This window comes from Culicoides brevitarsis, chromosome 1 (assembly GCF_036172545.1).
Source record: "Culicoides brevitarsis isolate CSIRO-B50_1 chromosome 1, AGI_CSIRO_Cbre_v1, whole genome shotgun sequence".
Classification (NCBI taxonomy): Eukaryota; Metazoa; Arthropoda; class Insecta; order Diptera; family Ceratopogonidae; genus Culicoides; species Culicoides brevitarsis.
The window spans coordinates 34,181,408-34,195,095 of record NC_087085.1 but is presented as its reverse complement, the minus strand read 5'-3'; the positions used below and the strand labels follow the sequence as shown (position 1 = coordinate 34,195,095).

The window sequence follows — 13,688 nt, the reverse complement described above, 5'->3', positions numbered from 1 at the left end:
TGTACAACAAAAGTTCGTTAATACAAGAAATTGAATGTATTTTGATACATTTAAGGAAAGTTAAAGATAAATTTTAGATTTTCATGTAAATTATTAGACATTTGTACGAAGAGGACGTGGCAAAGGAATTTTCCGTTGCAATTTCGATTTGTTCCAGTTGCTCGTTTCCACAGGAGGAGCTGATGTCGTCTTCTTCAGAGCATCGCCACCGTTCAATTGAGTCTTTCCAAAGGCACATTCCGGATGTACAAGGAAATTTCGATTTTCCTTCGGTTCACGACGCGTGTCACGAGTCACTGTCATCAAGCTATTGAGCATCTTTTGACGCCCAGTAGCAGCTTTCCAATTTACCGCTTCAAAACTGTGCTCTTCATCGACTGATGGATCATCCAAATCACTGTAACCAGGCTTGACGCGATAATTTCCCCACAAAATGTCGTTCATCTTGAAACGAGTACCGGCATTTTTACGATCAATTGGATTGTACGGATCAAGATTGATGGTTTCAGGTTGTTCAATAACTTGTTCGTTGATTTGAAGAGCGGTTCCCATTTCCGGAAGTGAAGGAGAATGAACGTTAATTGGGGTTTTGGAACGAGCGGGTACCGGAGGAGGCTTTTTAGTCAAGTCAATTGCTCGAATTTGATCAACTTTTGATGGAATAATTGGCGGATTTTGACGCGGAGGAACTTTTGGAGCATTTTCACGGATATCGAGCAAGTCAGATTGCGAATAAACCAAACGAGGAGGATCATTTTTGGGTTCTTGAGTGGTTTTGGCTTCAAATTGCTTGTTAACTTCCATGTCGAATGAGTTGTCAGCTTTTGTTTGATCAACGGAGGTAGAAGTTACTTCGATTTCGGTAGAATTTTCATCTTTTGTTTGGTTATCAGTCGATGAAGTCACTTCTTTATCTTCAAATTCGTTGTTGTTGTCATCCAAAACCTCTTTTTCACTCAAAAACTCGTGATTTTCTTCCGTATTTTCAGTCGGTTCAATTTTTTCTTCATCACTTAAAATCTCTCCTTCTTCCAAATCACTGTCAGGTCGCCATAATTTCACATTTTGCGTCGAATTTTCAACATTCAAAGTCTTCTCGAGATCCGTTGTGATGGAAATTGGCGTCTCTGGGTTAAAATTATTCATCTCACATACGCCACAAGTCTTTACTGCTCCACATTTCTCGCAAATATTGTTCAAAACTGCCATATCGAGATTCAATTTGGGTTGTTCATCCATGAAATCCTTCACAATGAGCTCAATGGGAGTCTTCAACACTTCATTAACGTTCCGCAAAAAGTAATAATAAGCCATCTCATTATCGATAAGAATTTCATCGCCTGAAAAATCTAAGAAAAAAAATGAATTTCCGAGAAAAAATCAAAAAAATTCAAAGCAAACCTTTGTAAAAGACATCAACATCGCCAATTTTCATCCAACGTTTTGTTGTTTCGGAGAAAATGTTGCTGGTTGTCTTGAAAAATGACTCGTATTGCGATCGGATGACTTCCAACTTTTGTTCCTTCGATAATCCATCACACTCGACGACATCAAAATCCTCTTCCGAGTAAATAATTTGACGAGTATCGCTGTGATCCTTCTTCTGGATCGACCATTTCACTAATTTAGTCTTCATTTTCACTTTTTTTGGGGAATTTTTGAAGAAATTGAGGTAAAAGTGAGACCACGCTGTTGAGCTGTTTACCGAACTTTGAGGTTATGTTTCGATTGAAATTTTAATTTTTGAATTTCATTTCAGAAAATTTATTTTTTACAAGAATTTTTATATTTTTTAACTTTTTAACAGGTTTTTTACGCGAAAAATATTTGAAAATCAAGAGAAAAAGTGGAAAATATGATCAAAGGATCGAATCCCAGCAAGAAAAATGAATTATTTTGCACAAAAAATTGAAATTTGTACAGGGAGCACAATTCGTTACTCCTCACAGTTGATTTAGAGACGAATGAAAATGATGCGGTATCATTTTCATTCGTCTCATCATACAATCAAATACTAAAATGGAGAAAGAAGAAAATGAAAATTGTGAAAATAAAAGGGAAATGGTAGAGGAAAACGACACAGAAGACGCTTCATCTGATGAGGAATCGGAAAGTGTCGCCGACACATCGGAAGCAAGTGAAACAGATGTGTCGGAATCGCGTCCATCATGCCCAATTTGTTTGCGAAGCTTCAGGTGAGTACCGAGTCCCGTTTACCGAAATGCACAGAGAGTCATTAATCTTTTTTTTTGTTCTTCGCTCCTTTAGTCATCAAGAAATCGGCTTTCCCGAGGACTGTAGCAGTATTCAACACATCTTTTGCGCACTTTGCATCGAAGAATGGGCCAAAAATGTCACAACTTGCCCCATCGATCGGAAAGAATTCACAAAAATCTGCATACTCGATAATTGGCTGGACAAAAATGTCATTCGGAGTGTCGAAGTGACACGCAAAGAGTACAATGAGCAAGAGATGGATACCGTGGATGACCTCACGTACTGCGAAATTTGTCATCTGGCGAATAATGAGCACTCGATGCTCTTGTGTGATGGTAAGCGATTGTTTTTAACACGCATACATACACGTACATTGGGCGTCAATGAGATTTTTTTCTTGTTTTTTTTTCTCGTAGGTTGTGATCGCGGATATCATATGGACTGTTTGACACCCCGTTTGAGCGAAATTCCCGCTGGCAGTTGGTATTGCAGGCTTTGTGTGACAAATCAGGAGGTTGGTGCCCAAATTGTACAAAATCACGAAGCACTTGGGCATTTGGATGGCATCGACAGTGACGAAGCTGATATGCCACGAATTATCCGAACGCGGGCGACAGAACGTATTCGTGCCGCAATTATGACACGAAGTGATCTTCTCAGCGATTCGGAAGCTGAACAGGCAACACAAGCAGTATCTCAACCACAACCAGGTCCAAGTCGTATCCGCACAACGCTCGAACGCGTTCGAAGAGCTTTGAAACGGGGCACTCGTAAACGAAGGAAACGACGTACGCGTCGCACTGCCAAACGAAGCACTGTTGTTGAAGAATACGATATCAACAGCGGAGACGAGAAATTTCCTATCAAACGTACGACAAGAGGTCGAAGAGTCGTGCGACGTAAACGCAAAACTAAGAAACGACGCACTGCGAATCAATCGTGCGCTTTTACAATCCCGAATCCAAGTAATTCCGCCGCTGGAATCAATGCGATGCGATATAATGCGGGCGTTCCCACAGTTCGTCTCTTTGAGCCCGCCAACAATTTGGAGTACTTTAGCGACGACGAAAATGAAGAAATAATGGAAGCTGCTCCATTGACGAGACAAAATGCAAGTCGCGATGTTTTGACTGCCATTCAAGGCATGCATCGAATTGGCGTGAATCGGAATCTTTTGAAACGCAAAGTTATTGCACCGCCTATTCAATCGTCATCCTCTGCCGTCAATTTGCTCGACTCCATCATGGAAAATCAGGAAAAATGGCATTCGAAGAAGGGAGTGAGTGATTCGTGTGTGCTCAAAGGCGGCAAACCAGTATTTAACGGAAAAAGTGAAAATCCATCGAGAAATCGACCTGAAATTGCGCAAGCTGCCCTCAATGGAACGGGAAGTAATGGCACGACAATCAACAATCAAGAGACCAACAACGAAAGTCGATCGCAGAATTCAACTTCAACTACTGCCGCAACAACGGGATCTCATCAAGAGACAAACAGCACGGGAAATGGCGCAGGAGGCGGAAATGACGGAAATGAAGAATCAACAACGCAGGGAAGAAGTGTCGTAAACACATTTTCACCAATGCCACAAAGACCTCAAAAGACTGCTGCGAGTCGTAAGAGCTTCGATATCATTGGCGAAGACGAAAACAAGTCCTGCCCCAATTTTTCCGTTTATTCGTCGGAGTCGATGGACTTGGCGAACCAAAATACGAAGCCAGCGGAAGAAAATGACACCGAAAATAACGAAGCAAGTGACGAAAGAGTCGATTTAGTGCAATTAAGCGGCGACGAAGAAGAAGAAGAAGAGACAGAAAAACCCACAAAAGATGAAACTACCCCCGAAAATGCTGAAAATGATGCAAAAGAAACACCCACAGCGGAACCTGAAAAGCCAAATGCGAATGACACTCAAGGAAAATCGCAAGTTTTGCACTTGTACGACTCCGATGGAGGTCTCGACGAGGAAATTAACAAACATTTCACTGAAAACTCCGAGAATTATGCGTCTCAAGCGCCTGCAGATCGCTCATACACACCATGTTTAGACGAAAAATATCCCAATAAGGAGGGCGAAGATGGCGATTTGGAAAAATCTGGGACATCAGCTACGGGTATCGATGGCATGGAAACAGAATTGATCTCCGAGGAGGAAGATAGCAACATGAGTGCACGAGATGCTGACAAAAATGGCGATAAATCGGGCGAAAAATCAACTCCTGTGACGCCATTCAAGAAAATTCAAAACACAAAAGACAGAAATTATCGTGACAAGGATCGCGGAGGCAAAAGACGACATTCTCGCGATCGTTCCGAAGACAAAGAGAACAAAAGTAAAAAGGGCGGCAATAAAAAACGTGAAATTCCGCGGTATAATGTACGAGAGGTGATAACGAAAGCAAGTCAGAGAGATCCGTTTGGCAGAACGAAGCCTCGTGAGAGATCGCGCAGCAAAAGTCCGATGAGACGACGATCCAGAAGTCGTTCGCGATCAAAATCGCGTTCGCATTCATGGAGTCGTAAGAGTTTTACGATTTCACGCTCACCCTCATACTCGCCGAGACCTAATAAGAAAACGAGAACACGAAGTCCCTCGCCACGACGACGTTTTGCTGCGGGAGGAAGATCCAAGTCGCCCGTGCGACGCATTGAGAGACCTTTGAGACGATCATTTTCGCGATCGCCATCGCCGAGACCGTCGGCAAGATCGAAAAGTCCCTTCAGGAGAAAAGAATCGGGCAAGAGAAAGGACAAGGAACGCAAAAAGAAGAAGAATCGTTCAAAGGAGCGAAAGTCAAAGAGAAGTCAAGATGGTAGAAGGTAAGAAATTTAACAAAATTTTTAAAGATTTTTTTTTTTAAATTAATTTTTTTCAGATCTTCTGATGTCGAAGCAATTTCCTGGTCAAATCCAACTATAAGACGCACTTCAATCACACGACATCCGAGTCCTTCATGGACTCCGCCGCTTGGAGCACTCAAAGGCTCTCAGGAAAATTTGCGTGTTGTCTTACAAAATCGTGATGCGGCGACTGTGACATCACTTCGCACGAAGAAAAAGGACAAAAAGAAGAAATCCGACAAGAAAAAGGGAAAAGAACGTCGTGAACACGGGAGACATCGACACGAAAAGACAGAAAGTAGCAAAAATCGCGCTCCTCCAACGAGTAAGGAAGTATTTGCATCTGGCGATAACATTTTAGTGAGTGTCAGTTTCAACAATACATCCGCCGGCGATAAACAAGCACCTGCACAAAGTACCGACAAAGATCGTGAAATCCGTCGAGTTGAACGAGATCCCACAAAAACACTTCAGTTGAAGGATCCGGCAATGCCTCGTCCTGCTGCGGTGCGAAAACATCGGAAAATCGACACGAAACCCGTGGCATACATCGATCTCGATGGAAGTCCCTTCAATTTGGCGCCCGCTTCGCCGGTAATTGTCTTGAGTGACAGTGATCATGAACGAGATGAAAATGCCGGAGCGACAACGGATGCGCATCAAACGGAAAACGAGCAAATTGACGAATGCGTGAGACCTGCTTCGCCTCCCGAATCGCCAAATGCCGAAGAGCAATTCCGTTTGCAAGCAGGACCAAAAACGCCGCCAGAACCAACAACAACCTCCATTAAATTTTCGATGCCGTCAAAGACGCGTTTGCGTGTTTTGAATAATTTGTTCGAAGATGAGGATGATGAAGAGCCAACACCAACAAATAATGCTCGTGCTGACAAAGATGCTTCTGCTGCTCAGAAAATTGGACCAAATACGCCGCCAGATCCGACACCCAAAAGTCCCGATGTCTACGATCCGTTTGAACCGACGAAATCTCCTTCGGAAAGCCCGGGACACGATAACGATGATCATCACGACGACGGCCCGTTATCACGTTCAAGCACTCCCCCGTTGGAAGACACGCAAAAAATGACAGATTCCGACAAATTGACGCAAGAAAAGTTGAATCAACTGAAACCCGTTGACTTGGTTATGCAACTCGTGAACAAATCACTCGGCAACAATGACAGACAAGAGAAGGGCGAAAAAGTCATGACGATTGATTCCATCGACGAACTGACCGAAACGCATCTCGATGGCGCCGATGTACCTGTCGAGAAGCAAATTACCGTTTTGAGTAACGTTGTGGTACAAACCCCGAGCAAATATAACGTAAAATCGACGTCGCAGCAAAATAAACAGAAACTCAGTATCAAATCGCTGAATAGTCTACAACAAGCAAATACCTCTGGCAGTATTATCTCGAAGCTGCCGTTGCCACGAACGACGAGCAGTAAATCGCATGCGAGCACGAGTGCAGCAACGACAGGCGGAGGCGCCGCAGATATGGAAATTGATTCGCCATATTCGCCCGGATCGAATGATTTTGATGACTTATTTGAGCCGCCATCCTCCACGACGGACAATTACAAACCGAGTCACAGCAAGAATGTGTCGTCATCGAGTGGCAGAGTACCGCCCAATAAAGCAGATCTGTTTGATAATTTGTTCGGAAGCTCTTCGCCCGTTCATAAATTCTCAACCGTTACAACTACCTACAAGGTCAACACGAAAACGACACGCGGAAAACCACGAAAAGGTTTGTTTACTAAAAATTTATTTTAAAAAAATCAAAATTTTATATTTTTTTTTATTTTAGGTGCAAAACGTAGCAAATTCGATGACGATGAAGTTCCCAACTCAGCAGTCGATTTACAAGTAAAGGACAAAGTAAGTCAAATTTCATCAAGTCAAAAATTTTTTTTCTCATTTCACGTTTCTTTTTAGCTCCTCCGTAAACTAAATCGACAAGAACGCGTCATTGAAGAAGTAAAATTAGTAATTAAGCCCCATTATAACAAAAAACGCATCACAAAGGAAGAGTACAAGGAAATCATGAGAAAAGCTGTTCCAAAGGTATTTTTTTGAAATATTGAAAAAAAAATTAAATTAAAAAAAAATTATATTTTTAGATCTGTCACAGTCGCACAGGAGAAATAAATCCGGTAAAGATCCAGGCACTTGTTGAAGCGTACGTGAAAAAGGTGCGACAACGACGCAAAATGGCCAACAAAATGCAATCCGCTTAGAGAAAATCCAAGTGTTAATGTAGTGCTTTTTTCGAAAGTTGAAGTGAAAACCGTTATACATTTATTTTGATAGAAGTTGCTGAAAATCTGACTTTAATTTGTTAAGATACCATTTTTTTTTAATTTATTGAACTACATACTAAATTTAATTTTGTGGCAAATTATGGTCAAAAGAATATTTTAAAAATAAGTTTCCCAGAAATTTCCTAAAAGTTGGGAATGCTCGCTGATCAATATTCAAATTATTGCAAATAAGGTTTTAGAAATGTAGAGAAATTTTCCTTCTTTCTGTATTTTAAGGCTTAAATAAAAAATATTAATACATATTATCCGTATCAATAAAAATAGTAATTTTACTGCTAATAAAATGATAAATTAATTTAAAATTTGTTTTTGTTTTTTTTTTTGTTTGAAAGCTCAAAAATAGGGTATAAGTTTTAAAAATTACTGTAAAAAACGATGTAAAATAAGAAACACAGTAAAGTTGAGGTTCAAGAGAAATATCTAAAATTTAAACATTTCTTTTGTGTTTACAAAAATTTAACTTTTAGATATCTGAAAATGAATTTTTCAATGAATTTTTCATTTTTTGTTCAAAATCATTAAAAAGATAATTTTTATGATTTTTTTTTTATATAAGCTATACAAAATGCTTATTTTTTTGGCAAATCGCAAATTAATACATAAGAAACAAAAAAAAATGTTTTAGCGGCCAAGGCTGTAATTTTATTTATTTATTTTTTTTTAAATATTTTCTTCTAATTTTTTTTTTAGTTTTTTTTAAGTTTATAAAAATTCCTTTTAAAAGTTGTCTAACAATTTCATCAACACTGACTTTTGACAATTTTTTAATATGTAGCTTCTAATTATTGTTTTTTGGGAATAATTCCTCCAACAACACCATTAGTAAGTGGTCCAACAATAGGAAGACCTTCAACAATCTCTAATTGTCGTACTTTGGGAATAGGTGCCTTGCTTAACAAGCCAGCAAGAATTGGTCCAACTACAGGAAGGGCTGAAAGAACAGCTAATTCTCGCTTTTCGGGAACATCACGAGCAATCGGATTGGAAAAAACAGCTCCAATGACAACAGCTGCCAAGAAGATGATACTCGTAAACTTCTTCATCTTGTTTTTTTCTTCGCTTGTATGTTTCACTTGATTAAAGTGTAGTGGTTGATAAGTTTTTTTTATAAACTTTGTTGCTTTCTCTTCAGATATTGAAGATTTTTTGATACCTTATCGAGCAATTTCTCCTCTTTTTATACAGAAATTAAATTGCGTTAAATTTAATTAATTTACGGAAAGAAGCGGCTTAATTTTTTTTGTGACTCATTTAGGGCGCATCTTGAATATTCTTTTTCTTTGTTTCTCATTTTACATTAAAAAAAAAATCGAAAATATTTGGACAGCAGGAAATCTTTTTGATGTGAAAACATTGAACATGGAAACAAAAAAAAGATCGACTGATGATGCATAGGTGAAAAAATAAAAGTTAGATATTTAAAATTTTTTTGCGATTCGAATGTCAAAAAGTTGTTTCTAAATAGAATTTCTAAATTTCATAAAAAATTTATTAAAAACTTGCAAATTCAAATGTCTTGAGAAATTTGTTTGATCATTAAGTTGATCTATTTTTTTTTGTAGCTGTGTTGATTTAAGTATTTAAATAGGTTAGCAGACTTTACGCAGGTGGCAATTTTTTTCTTCATTGACAAAAGAATTATAAATGTTTATTATTTTTTGACATACTTTAAATAAGCAAAAATTAAACAAATTCATAGTTAATAAGCTTTTTTATGAATGTAAGAAAAAAATTAAGAATGTTGTTTTGTAGAGAGCTTAGATTTTTTGGCTTTCTGTACTTTGAACATTATTTTTTTTAAAAACATTTTCATGATTTTTTGAGAGACTCTTATAGATCGAGCAACAATAATGTTAGAAAAATTAAAAAATTTAGTAAATTTCTTACCAAATTTCTTTTTAAAATGCTTAAAATTTCCTTTAAATAATTGTAAAATTCAATAATTTGGAATTATAGGTGAAAAATGACTAATTTTATAAAGAAGGTAAAGAATTATAAAAAAAATCCCTCTTTTTTTTTTAAATTAAAACACCATGTTCTAAATCTTTAAAATTTATCTTAACTTTAAATTATTTATTTTATTTAAATCCCAATTTAAAAAAAATTTTTTTGATTTTTTTGAAGGTAAATATTTAAAAAATTTCGTGCCAAAAATCATGAACTGCAAAAAATTATTTTGGCCATTTTTTTATTTAAAGAAAGTTTTCAATAATTTTTTTCTCTAAAGTAATTAATAACTTTACTAAATTTTAAATTGTCATGATAATTAACTTTTTACCAAATTTATATTGATTTTTTTTTGTTATGTAAAAAATTTAAAAGAAAATATTTTTTCAATTAATTTTTAATTTTTTTATAATTATTTATTTTACAAAATTAATTCAAATTATGAAATCAAATAAATATTTAAAAATGATCAAAAAAATTAATTGATCCGAGATCCGGATAATCAGATCCAACGTTCAAAATTCAAATCATCGCACGGATAACACGAGGCTAGTGAATGGATTTCCACACAAAATTCAGTTACGTGCCTAATATGAAAAATTTGAAAAAGTTTGATTGTCTCTCATCGTTTTTTACTTGTTTTTAGTCTATTTTGAGATATTTCCTTATTAAATTTTGACAAAAGTGAATGTTGAGTCATGTCTGAAGCTGAAAAGATGGATAATTTTACGGAAAATGACGAAAATATGGTAAGAAAAGTGAAATTACTTAAAAAGCTTCTGTAACGGTACAATTTCCTTATCTCTCTCCTTGTTGTTTTACAGAATCTTGCGCTTCCGAAAAGCAAAATTCATGACAAACGTTTCGACGAGTTGTTCCAACAAACTTGCAACTTTTCGCGGTGTGTTGCTGCCTTAGACGAGGGCCATGGAGAGTTCCACGAGACTCCCGATTACATCAAAGGCGGCGAAATGCGCGACTACCAACTCCGTGGACTAAATTGGATGATAACGTTGTACAAGAACGACATAAATGGCATTCTCGCTGACGAAATGGGACTCGGAAAGACACTGCAAACGATCTCGATGATTGGTTATCTCAAGCATTTCCGTAAAATCGATGGTCCGTTTCTCGTTGTTGTGCCATTGACGGTCGTGCAAAATTGGCTGAACGAATTCGCGCATTGGTGTCCCACAATTCGCACCGTGTCGATAATCGGGCACAAGGAAACTCGCAAACGACACATCCAAAAGGTAGTTTTGGCGGGAAATTGGGATGTTTGTGTGACGTCGTACGAAATGTGCAAACTGGAAAAGTCTGTGATGAAAAAGTTTCATTGGCATTACCTGGTTGTCGATGAGGCGCATCGAATAAAGCGCGAAAGCACGGGATTGTCGTTGATTTTGCGAGAATTTCGTTCGGATTATCGTCTTTTGTTGACAGGCACGCCCTTACAGAACAATTTGCACGAATTATGGGCATTGCTGAACTTTTTGTTGCCGCACGTGTTTGACAGCAGCGAGGATTTCGACACGTGGTTCAACACGGAAAATTGTCTCGCCGATTCCGGAATCGTGGAGAAGCTAAAGGAGATGATCAAAGCTCTTATGCTGCGTCGCATCAAAAATGACGTCGAAAAATCGCTTTTGCCGAAGGAAGAGATCAAATTGTACGTCGGATTGTCGGAAATGCAGCGCGAATGGTACAAAAAAATCCTGCTTCGAGACATCGATGTCTTCAATGGACTCGGCGAGAGACGTAAGAAGCAACTCGTGACGTTGATGCAACATTTGCGTCAATGTTGCGATCATCCGTTCATTTTTGAAGGCGCCGAAGGCGAAGTAATCGTCACAGATCAACGCATCATCGACAACAGCGGCAAAATGGTCGTTCTCGATAAATTACTGCACAAATTGCGCAATGAAGGTTCTCGCGTTCTAATTTTCTGCCAATTTCTCGGAATGATGGATATTTTGGAGGATTATTGTGCGTGGCGCGGTTACGAGTATTGTCGCTTGGATGGCAGCACAAAAGAAGCAGAACGCACAAAATTAATTGCAGAATTTAATGCACCGAACAGCAAAAAATTCCTTTTTCTCATTTCAACTCGTGCTGGCGGTCTCGGAATTAATCTCACGACTGCTGATAGCGTCGTCATTTATCACTCCGACTGGAATCCGCAAGCGGATAACCAAGCAATTGATCGTGCCCATCGTATCGGACAAAAGAAACAAGTTCGCGTCTTTCGTTTAATCGCTGAAAACACAATTGAAGAGCGAATTGACGAACTGGCTCAGATAAAATCGCGTCTCGATCAAACCGTTATTCATGGCAGAGACTCGAAAAATCCCTCGGCGGCGGATCTCATGAAAATTGTGCGTCTCACATCGATGACGATGCAGGGAAATGAGATTGTTGACGACGACATCGACACAATAATTGAGAAGGGAGCACAAAAAGCTGCTGAACAAGAGAAAAAATATCGCGAAATGAAGGAAAGTGACTTGCGGAACCTCATTGCGACCGCAACGGAAGAAGCAAAAGCAAAAGAATATACAATTCTGAAGTTCGAAGGTGAAGATTATCGCGAAAAACGTAAATTAGCGGAGACACAAGAGTTGCTGGATGCTCTGCAGTTACCGCCACGCCGTTCAAAGATCATGGCAAAGGAACAAATTTGGCAATCGGCAAAGAAATTAAAGTTGGAGAACGTGTCAGAGTCAAAAGACTCGCCAAAACCTGATGAAAACGCAAAGAGAAATATTTTTGTGCCCATGTTGATGTTGAAGAAAAGTGAAAATTAAGTAAAAAAAAAATTATTAACCGTGCTAAAAATCCACAAATCTTTTAAAGAGTATTTTTTTCGTGTACTAAAATCACTCTTTGAGTTGAAAATTATTAGTTTCTGTGTAAAAATGCTCGTTTCTTCAGCAAAATAAGCGTTGAAACACAAAATTTATTGCATTTAATGTATAAAAACAATTGTATTGCATTTTCCTTTCGAGTGCACTCAACAACGACAGCAGCGAATGACAAATGTGGATTAAATGAGTGGAATGTTGTTTGAAATTTATACGAATTTATTTCTTCGTTGTAAATAAAAAAATATCCTCGTATGTAATTGAACCTCATTTGGAGCGGAATAAAAGCAAAAAATAAAACTTTTAGTCGATTACACAAAAAAATGTCAAACGCAAGAAAATTTTTTAAAATTCGACTGTAAATTAAAAAAAATTATCCCAACGCACGCCAATAAATCCTGTAACACTATTAATTACGGAAAACAATGAAACTGAAGTCCATTTCAACAGTCACGAATAATGGCAGTACCTGAAACACAAAGTAAATAATAATGAAAGACTTGTACTCAAATAAATTGCCTCGAAGACACGAGAAAGCAGGAAATAACAGTCATTATGTTGGAGCGATGAAAATGTAAATGACACTTGATCACTGCACTTAAAATAACAATTATTATTTCAAAGTCATTCAATTAAGATGTCAGATTGAGTGGTACTTCTGTTGTGTTTTTCCTTCTGCCGAGAGCGAAATTTTGCCATTAAATTGTAACGAGGATGATTAAAGAGAAATTAAGGATGCAATTTCATTTTAATTGATAAAATTTAAATATTTTTTGGTGAGTCACGCGCCCATGAAAAATGTTTTTGTTTTTTAATTTTTTCGTTGGTTATTGAACTCAGGGAATTTGCGTCAATGAGTTATCCTACTGTACAAATATTTTTCTTAAATTGTTTCTTAAAAAAATAAAAAATAATAATTTCGAGAACCATTTTAAATGAGTCACAATAAATTAAGGCGATATTTGTTTTTCATTGACGCAAATTAATTTTAGTATAAAATGATCGGCAATCGATCGATAAGGTATCAAAAAATATTCAGACTCTGAACTGAAAACAACAAAGCGAATTAAAGAAAAAGCTTATAAACTACAACCAAAAAGTAGTAACACTTTAAAGCTCAAGTGAAATTTAAAAACAAGTGAAAAAAAATTCAAGATGAATAAGTTTACAATTTTCGTTTTCTTGGCAATTGTCGCCATGGGAGAAGTATCATGCAAACCTTTTCATTTGGTTGGACCAATTGGCCATACAATTGATGGAGCAGTTGGCGGAGCATTTGCCGCTCTTGGGGTTGATATTCCTGGGGTTGATGATCCAGTAAATCCTGATATTCCGAGTGCAACTGATGCTCCTGTTGCAGTTCCTGGTCTTCCTGTTGCAGCTCCTGCTATTCCTGGGATTTCTGGTATTCCAATTCCTGCGGCTCCTGCTATTCCTGCTATTCCTGCTCCAGTGCCTGCAATTCCCATTGGTGTTCCCATTAAATAAATCAGTT

At 37.8% G+C, this 13,688-nt stretch overlaps 3 protein-coding genes across 3 annotated transcripts; 2 read left to right on the top strand and 1 right to left on the bottom strand.

Moving 5' to 3' along the window:
* Nucleotides 1-13: 13 nt before the first annotated feature.
* On the bottom strand, nucleotides 14-1,791 carry LOC134833465 (uncharacterized). The gene is made up of 2 exons (XM_063847785.1): nucleotides 1,402-1,791; nucleotides 14-1,349 (listed from the first exon to the last, which is right to left on the bottom strand). The coding sequence occupies exons 1-2, from the start codon at nucleotides 1,634-1,636 to the stop codon at nucleotides 94-96; spliced, it is 1,491 nt and encodes a 496-aa protein (XP_063703855.1). The 5' UTR covers nucleotides 1,637-1,791; the 3' UTR covers nucleotides 14-93.
* Nucleotides 1,792-2,015: 224 nt separating this feature from the next.
* Nucleotides 2,016-7,635, top strand: LOC134827860 (PHD and RING finger domain-containing protein 1). Its single transcript, XM_063840714.1, has 7 exons — nucleotides 2,016-2,195; nucleotides 2,269-2,552; nucleotides 2,634-5,037; nucleotides 5,094-6,811; nucleotides 6,872-6,942; nucleotides 7,000-7,128; nucleotides 7,185-7,635. Exons 1-7 carry the CDS (start codon nucleotides 2,020-2,022, stop codon nucleotides 7,299-7,301), a joined length of 4,899 nt encoding a protein of 1,632 aa, XP_063696784.1. The 5' UTR covers nucleotides 2,016-2,019; the 3' UTR covers nucleotides 7,302-7,635.
* Nucleotides 7,636-9,932: 2,297 nt separating this feature from the next.
* Nucleotides 9,933-12,770, top strand: LOC134827861 (probable global transcription activator SNF2L1). Its single transcript, XM_063840715.1, has 2 exons — nucleotides 9,933-10,081; nucleotides 10,157-12,770. The coding sequence occupies exons 1-2, from the start codon at nucleotides 10,031-10,033 to the stop codon at nucleotides 12,134-12,136; spliced, it is 2,031 nt and encodes a 676-aa protein (XP_063696785.1). The 5' UTR covers nucleotides 9,933-10,030; the 3' UTR covers nucleotides 12,137-12,770.
* Nucleotides 12,771-13,688: the final 918 nt, after the last annotated feature.

Coding starts and splice junctions, on each gene's coding strand:
- LOC134833465 (XM_063847785.1), bottom strand. CDS start 1,636: ATGAAGACTAAATTAGTGAAATGGTCGATCCAGAAGAAGGATCACAGC. Junction 1,350..1,401: donor TGTTGATGTCTTTTACAAAG/GTTTGCTTTGAA, acceptor TTTTTTTCTTAG/ATTTTTCAGGCGATGAAATT.
- LOC134827860 (XM_063840714.1), top strand. CDS start 2,020: ATGGAGAAAGAAGAAAATGAAAATTGTGAAAATAAAAGGGAAATGGTA. Junction 2,553..2,633: donor CTCGATGCTCTTGTGTGATG/GTAAGCGATTGT, acceptor TTTTTCTCGTAG/GTTGTGATCGCGGATATCAT. Junction 7,129..7,184: donor TGAGAAAAGCTGTTCCAAAG/GTATTTTTTTGA, acceptor TTATATTTTTAG/ATCTGTCACAGTCGCACAGG.
- LOC134827861 (XM_063840715.1), top strand. CDS start 10,031: ATGTCTGAAGCTGAAAAGATGGATAATTTTACGGAAAATGACGAAAAT. Junction 10,082..10,156: donor CGGAAAATGACGAAAATATG/GTAAGAAAAGTG, acceptor GTTGTTTTACAG/AATCTTGCGCTTCCGAAAAG.